Source organism: Bos mutus, chromosome 3, assembly GCF_027580195.1.
Source record: "Bos mutus isolate GX-2022 chromosome 3, NWIPB_WYAK_1.1, whole genome shotgun sequence".
Taxonomy (NCBI): Eukaryota; Metazoa; Chordata; class Mammalia; order Artiodactyla; family Bovidae; genus Bos; species Bos mutus.
In genome coordinates this window covers 102,675,745-102,683,479 of record NC_091619.1, presented here as the reverse complement: position 1 = coordinate 102,683,479, position 7,735 = coordinate 102,675,745, and the positions used below count along the sequence as shown (strand labels likewise).

Genomic DNA, 7,735 nt, shown 5'->3' with positions numbered 1-7,735 from the left:
ACTTCTAGTTACAAAAGACTGTTAACAGTGTTTCTGGAAAATGACTCGCCAGCCTTTTTTGCAGGAAGAGAACTTTCCTTCTTTAATGCTCTAACCCGTGAGAGAATAGATGGAGATAAAGGAGAAGCAAAGTACACTGGATGGTCCTCTGAAACTGACTGGTTGGGTACATGTGACCCAGAGAGGATCCCAGGAGAGACTGATATGATTCTACCATCCCACATAAAGTAATAACAACAGCGTTTCCATTCACACAGGATCGCCTTCAAAGAAGTTCATGATTCACCCACATGCTTTCGTCTCTCTTGCTACCTCCCACCAGGGCAGAAGTTGGGGCAACAAGGAGGTGAGAGGTCCATGTCCTGACAGCCTGTGTCAGAGTCCACTCTCAGTGGACCTGAACCCCGGGAAGTTGGATTCAGTGCTTGGAGGCAGAGCCACTGGCTGGCTTAGCAACTTGCTCATGACACTGATTTTAGCATCCTGCTTCTCAATGTCCTCATACGGAGTCCAGGACAGGTCGTGCTGTAGCTTGTAGGCACCAAGGAAGTCATGTGGACGACTCGTCCCCCATTCCTAGAGAAGGCAAAGGAGGCCGTTCCGATCAGGGCGGGAGGTACAGAAGTTGAGTCCATTTCCTAATTATACCACAATTTTCTTTTTTTGGCTTTTCACTTCAGACCAGTCAGAATCATCCTTGACAGGCACTGCATTACACATCAGGTACCTCCCTGAACAGAGATAATGATTGTGAAATAATTTAAGTGCATATATTTTTCAGTCACCTCTGGGCTCATGCCACCTCTAGTTTTCTAGAAAATCACTTACCAACTCCTATGCCTACATTTTCTCACACATAACACATACGTGCGCACACACACACACAATACACCAAGAATTTCTTAAAGACAGGAGTAGGTTTCTGTAGCAACAATTAAATGTTCTTACCTCTGGAGAAATAATGGAGAAATACTGCTGGCCACTCTCCCGTTTATAAAGGTAGTAGATGCTGCCCGGCTTTTTCACCATATTACAAGCCACATGGTGCAAGTCAGCATCCCTACGAGCATCTTCCAAAACCTGAAATCCACAGAGACAGAGCCAATCGGATATGAGAGCAAACAGCACTCATACTCAGTGAGCATCCCACCCGAAAGCTGGAACCTGTTCCATGCTGAGGGTCTTGCTCCCTCACATCAGTGAATCATGACTGAGATCCAGATGACACTGAAGAGAAAAATTAGACTACATTATGCGACTATGCTATAAAAATGCCTTTGGAAAACTTATATTTCAAAATGTCAAGTACTACTGGCTTTGGGTGGTTTTTAAATTTCTTCCCAGTTTTTTAGTGGTAAGTACATTTCTTTTATAACTGAAAACAAATTTTCCCCTTTAGATGCTTTTTACCTCACTGAGCTTTCGCCCAGTGAAAAACCTTATACTTAACCTCTTGGGCTTATCCTATTTTGCTCAACACTTCTATATTTCTAGGAGGTACCGAAACAAGTTAAGTTACACTGATTATGAGCAAGTTCAGTCAATCCTGTGGACTAAATGAAGAAAATGAAAGCTTACCAAAAAGCTACTACTTACCTTTCTGGCTTGTTCTTGCAAATGTTCGATTTGCTCAGCTATGACAGTCAGTTTGTTGGTGGCATTTGCTCTGATGAATTCATTAGCCTAAGGGTGAGAAAAAACTGAACTGTGGGTCAGAAAAGGGTAAGACTTTACGATGCTCCTATTTAGAGCCCAATGTGAAATTATGTCAACATGTTGGCTTATGCCTTTCATACCCTTCCCATTTTCACCATTCCCCCGTGAACACCCACTCACCCCAAGGCCTAGCTCAGAAGGCACTGCCCAGGAGAAGTCAACGCTGCCATGACCCCATGACCCCATAACATGGAAATAAGTGCTCTTTTTCTATCTCCCAAGCTATCTATCTTGTTCACTCTAGATTCTGGTCACACTCAAAATTTTCAGTCTTCCAACATGCCCCAATCTCTTTTGCTTCCAAGTAATTTTGCATATGGCCTCTCCTCCATCCAATACATTTCCCCTCTTGCTCTTTTGCCTGACTAACCCCACTTATTCCTCAGATCTCCATCTGTTTTCTCACATTTAAACATTTCTGAAATCAGGGATGGATCTTACAATGAAAACCTGAAGACACTTGTGCTATGTCTCTTATGGCCTGCGATATAGAAACCTGACTATATATAGAAGGTATCTTTTTTTTAAATTTACTTTAATTGGAGGCTAAATACTTTACAATATTGTAGTGGTTTTTGCCAAACATTGACATGAATCAGCCATGGGCATACATGTGTTCCCCATCCTGAACCCCCCTCCCACCTCCCTCCTCATCCCATCCCTCACGATCGTCCCAGCACACCAGCCCTGAGCACCCTGTCTCATGCAACGAACCTGGACTGGCGATCTGTTTCACATATGATAATATACATGTTTCAATGCTATTAGAAGGTATCTGTTAAACTGACCATTATTCAGTTGAGTTATTTACATCACACTTAATTATATTTAACTTATATTTGCATTCCTGTCACTTAAAATGTATTTTTAAAAGACTGGAAGCTCAGTGGGTAAAGAATCTGCCTAAAAGGCAGGAGACCCGGATTTGATTCCTGGGTCAGAAAGATCCCCTGGAGAAGGAAATGGCAACCCACTCCAGTATTCTCGCCTGGAGAATCCCATGGACACAGGAGCCTGGCAGGCTACAGTCCATGGGGTCGCAAGGGTCGGACACGACTTAGCGACTAAACCACCACCACTATGATGTACACCTGGAACAATTATCATATACACAGAAGATTGTCATGTCCTAGGAAATTCAACTGAAGGCACTGGAAATTGCTTTAAAGAAAATAACTTTCAAAGCTAGGAGACACATATGTAACCAATTCAAGTACTGGGAAGGATTATCATCCACACATCAGAAATTTGTCAAAAAACTTCCAGATTTTTTTTCACAAAAAGCTGATTAACTTTTTTTTTTTTTTGGCTCTGTCCAACCAGAGACTGAATCAAGGTCCCAGCAATGAAAGCAGAGTCCTAACCACTGGACCACCAGAAGAGTTTCAAAAAAAACAAAACACTGATTAACTTTTAGTGGTATACAACTGTTAAGGAAAAGAAAGTAAGAGGTTAAACTTGAACTAAGAAATATTAAGAGAATTTGCTGGTTAGTTGAGGAAGCTTATGATCAAGGTCAGGTATCAGTCGTGTTCTGAGTGAAGAGAAAACAACTGAGTAGGCTGAGTCAAGCCTTTATCTGTTTCACAGACACACACTGAGCAACTACCATGGGTCAGACACCACGCTAGGCACTGCGCTGGACACACTGGCAAACATGAGAAAGAGGCCACGGCCTTTGTTAAGACTACAGTCTAATGCAACTATCCTTGAGGATAGAAACAAGTCATATGTGAAATTGTAAGTTTTCTAGTAGCTGTGTTAAAAGTAAAAATAAATAAGTAAAATTAATTGTAATAATATAGTGAATTACCTGGCAGTCCAGTGGTTAGGACTTGGCACTTTCATTGTGGTGGCCTGGGTTCAATCCCTGGTTGGGGAACTAAGATTCCATAAGCCACATGGCACAGCCAAAAAACCCCAAAAAACTACTAATATAGTTTATTTAACCCAATATATCAAAAAATTGAGCACTGAAGAATTGATGCTTTTGAACTGTGGTGTTGAAGAAGACTCTTGAGAGTCCCTTGGACTGCAAGAAGATCAAACCAGTCAATCCTAAAGTCCTGAATATTCATTGAAAGGACTGATGCTAAAGCTGAAACTCCAATACTTTGGCCACTTGATGCAAAGAACTGACTCACTGGAACAAAGACCCTGATGCTGGGAAAGATTGCAGGCAGGAAGAGAAGGGGATGACAGAGGATGAGATGGCTGGATGGCATCACCGACTCGATGGACATGAGTTTGAACAAACTCCGGGAGTTGGTGATGGACAGAGAAGCCTGGCATGCTGCAGTCCATCGGTCGCAAAGAGTCTGACATGACTGAGTGACTGATCAGAAAATTTATCATTTCAACATGTAATCAAATAAAAATTGTTAAGAGATATTTTACATTTCATATTAAGTGTATATTTTATATTCACAGCACCTATCAATTTGGATGCTATATTTTCATTGGAAAAACTTGATCTGTATTGAGACTTCATAAAGTTTATAGTTGGAAGAGTCAATTCACATACTCAAATTGTTCCAAATATACTTGTTTCCAGTCATTAATTCAATTACCAGGTTTTAAAATTTAAATTAATTAAGATCACATTAAAACTTTTTTTTTGAGATCACATTAAAATTTAAAATAGTTTATCAACTGCACTAATAGATAAGAAAGTCTCACTGAGGTTGTGACATTTGACTTGGGTCTGAAGGAAAGGGCTAGCCATGCAAAAAAATCAGAGAAGCAGCTTCCAGGCATTTCTGAGGCCAATGCAGCTTGAGTAGTTAGTGAGGGGAGATGTAAAAAAGGGTGCAGGCATCAGATCACATAAGGCTTTATGACCCCTGATACAAGAACTTGCACTTTGTTCCAGGGACAGTGAGGCACCTCATGGCCAAGCAGAGAGTAGGTGGTCCCTGAGCTAGGATAGTTCTGGTTAAGAGTGGCCTTGAAATAAATCTTTTTTCTTAAGGTGGCAACAAATCTGTTCTTTGTACACAAAAGAACCTAATTAAAAGAGACATAAGAGAAAGACTACCTCTAACCACTAAGCACAAACTCTGGCCCTAATCACTCTGAGGCCCTTTGCATATTATCTCATTTAATTCTCGTAATACCTTATGAAGCTGGAGCTGATAACTTCACTTTCTCATTTTAGGATTAGACTCAGACAGGTGAAGTAGCCTGTCCAAGGTTTGAAGGCTTCCCTGATGGCTCAGCGGTATAGAATCCGCCCGCCAATGCAGGAGATGGAGGAGAGGCTCCCTAGGTTGGGAAGATGTCCTGGAGAAGGAAATGGCCAAATACGACACTATTCTTGCCAGGATAATCTCATGGAGAGGAGCCCGGCAGGCTGCAATCCAAAAGGTCACAAAAACAACTGAGCACACACACACATCCACAAATCTCAACACAGATCAGTCTGATTCTAAATTCCGTGCCTTAATACCAGGCTTCTTGCACTTTCGAACACCCACGAATACCTAAATTGCATGTAAGAAGTCAGTCCTGCTACAAAGTACATTTCAGTTCACAAACTGAAATACTCTTGATTCTGTTTATCTTCAGAGTGCTTTTTCTTCAGTTTCTCAAAGAAAATGGAAAAATGAAGGTAGCACAATAATGCATACTCTGTATTTCACTAGATTACAGACTAAAGGACAAAAACTGTCTTCCTTCTTTCTTTTCCACGTCCTTGTAATAAACATGTCACTCAGTAACCCACCAAAAATGTTTGCCTAAGATGTGACTCTGGGAGCCTCCCTGCCAATAAGTGATTTGATTCAACAGACACATAAAGTGAAGGTGAACTGTCCAACTCTTTGCGACCCCGTGGACTATACAGTCCATGGAATTCTCCAGGCTGGAATACTGCAGTGGGCAGCCTTTCCCTTCTCCAGGGGATCTTCCCGACCCAGGAAGCGAACTGGAGTCTCCTGCATTGCAGGCAGATTCTTTATCAACTGAGCTATCAGGGAAGCCCACATAATGTTTTCATAATCCATAAAAGTCAGATTTTACTTTTCACCTCTCTAGGAAAGAGAAAGCACATAATATATCAAAGGAGATTTCCTAAGCATTTGAAAACAAAACTGAGATACCGAGACATACATGTAATGGAATTTGAGCACATTATTAAATTTTTTTGAGCAAAATGAAGGCCTTTGAATATAACCAAGGCCAAATGTGATCATATACACCAGGATGAGGGGATATCATAAATTTTAAAGTAGCAATGTCCTGTATCTGTACATCTCAAAGAGGGTTCTACAACTGGAAGTCTTGGGAAGAATGATTAGAGGAAACCTGGATTTTCAAGAATTTCAGACTTAACAGTTCTCCTAGTTCACACCCTGCATTTTACAGATAAAGAAGCTGAGGTCCAGAGAAAAGTAATTTACCTCAAGTCACAGTGCAAGTTAATATCAAAACTGGGATTAAAAATTCATGTGTTCAAATTCCCAGTGACCCTGGGAGAACTGTTTCCAGGAAGAAAGGGGAGGAGCCAGTTATACATAAGTTTTGCAACAAAGGGCAGGTAGTCTGAACATCAAAAGACTATTACTAATTAAAGAAAACCAGGTAATCCAAACTAAAGAATTAAGCGCTTTTCTATATATGTGAAGATAAAAGAGTCTGGACTCACTGAAATCATTCCTTTGATATGCACCTCAGCTATCTGAGGCAGCATCCTGTTTTCATCCTAAGCTTCCTCAGTGCTCACTATAAGCAGTGGCTACAGTCTGATAGATGACTGCTAGATGGGAGATATTCTCTCCTTCCTGAGTTCCCTCAGGGCTCACTACCTGTGAAGGCAGCAATTGCTAAGGACTGTCTAGTCAAGGCTATGGTTTTTCCTGTGGTCATGTATGGATGTGAGAGTTGGACTGTGAAGAAGGCTGAGCGCTGAAGAATTGATGCTTTTGAACTGTGGTGTTGGAGAAGACTCTTGAGAGTTCCTTGGACTGCAAGGAGATCCAACCAGTCCATTCTGAAGGAGATCAGCCCTGGGATTTCTTTGGAAGGAATGATGCTAAAGCTGATACTCCAGTACTTTGGCCACCTCATGCGAAGAGTTGACTCATTGGAAAAGACTGATGCTGGGAGGGATTGGGGGCAGGAGGAGAAGGGGACGACAGAGGATGAGATGGCTGGATGGCATCACTGACTTGATGGACGTGAGTCTCAGTGAACTCCGGGAGTTGGTGATGGACAGGGAGGCCTGGCGTGCTGCGATTCATGGGGTCGCAGAGTCGGACACGACTGAGCGACTGAACTGACTGACTGTGACATCCTTATTTACTCATACAGCATGAAATATTCCATTTCTCAGAGATTATGGGCACTCAAGCTGCAACTGAAGGTGTGTTTGGTCTCAGAAGATCAGCTGGAGTCAGGCCACCAACTGGCCATGAACATGTATTCCCCGAGTGTAATATGGAGTCAAAAAACCCCACTACTCCACACTAAGTGGCTGGGAGGACCAAATATGCAAGAAGATAGTCATTCACTATCCCAGCCCCGCCTCCTCACCTTCTGCACCTGCTCTGCGAGCGCCACGAGGTCTAAAGGGTCCCCGGCCCGGTGGGTGTGGTAGGGGCTCACCAGGGCCAGGCCGCCGGGATTCGGGGTGAGCTCCACCAGGGCTCCTGCGACACACACCCAGGAACAGAGGCCGTGAGCGCCCGCCCTCGGCCTCCCGTGGAGCCCGGCAGACTAGCTGCTCCGGAAGGGCTTCTTTTCCCCATCTGACTCCCGCCTACCTCCCCGACCTGCCGCCGACAGAACTCCTTGGTTTTCTGTGACTCCCTGGGTCCCCCCGGGCGTTGCTGTATCTTCCATGACAGGACTTTGTTCTTCTCACTACCCAGGCGGCGCGAGACTGCAGAACAAACGCAAAAAAGCCCGTGGGCGGAGCTTCCGCGTCTTCTGACCACTAGGCGTCGGAACTGCCAGGAGTCCGGAGGCGGGGCTCCTGCTGACGCTCAGGGTTCCGCTGAGGGGCGGAGTCAAGGCTGGG

At 43.5% G+C, this 7,735-nt stretch overlaps 1 protein-coding gene across 2 annotated transcripts; it reads right to left on the bottom strand.

The window, feature by feature from the left end:
- Positions 1-54: 54 nt before the first annotated feature.
- C3H1orf50 (chromosome 3 C1orf50 homolog) lies at positions 55-7,639 on the bottom strand. 2 transcript variants are annotated; one of them, XM_005901368.3, is made up of 5 exons: positions 7,488-7,639; positions 7,249-7,364; positions 1,597-1,683; positions 949-1,080; positions 55-576 (listed from the first exon to the last, which is right to left on the bottom strand). In XM_005901368.3, exons 1-5 carry the CDS (start codon positions 7,555-7,557, stop codon positions 376-378), a joined length of 606 nt encoding a protein of 201 aa, XP_005901430.1. In that variant the 5' UTR covers positions 7,558-7,639; the 3' UTR covers positions 55-375. The 2 variants fall into 2 exon arrangements, with proteins under 2 accessions (XP_005901430.1, XP_014335477.1); XM_014479991.2 differs by having other exon boundaries at positions 7,479-7,635.
- Between the last annotated feature and the right edge of the window lie 96 nt (positions 7,640-7,735).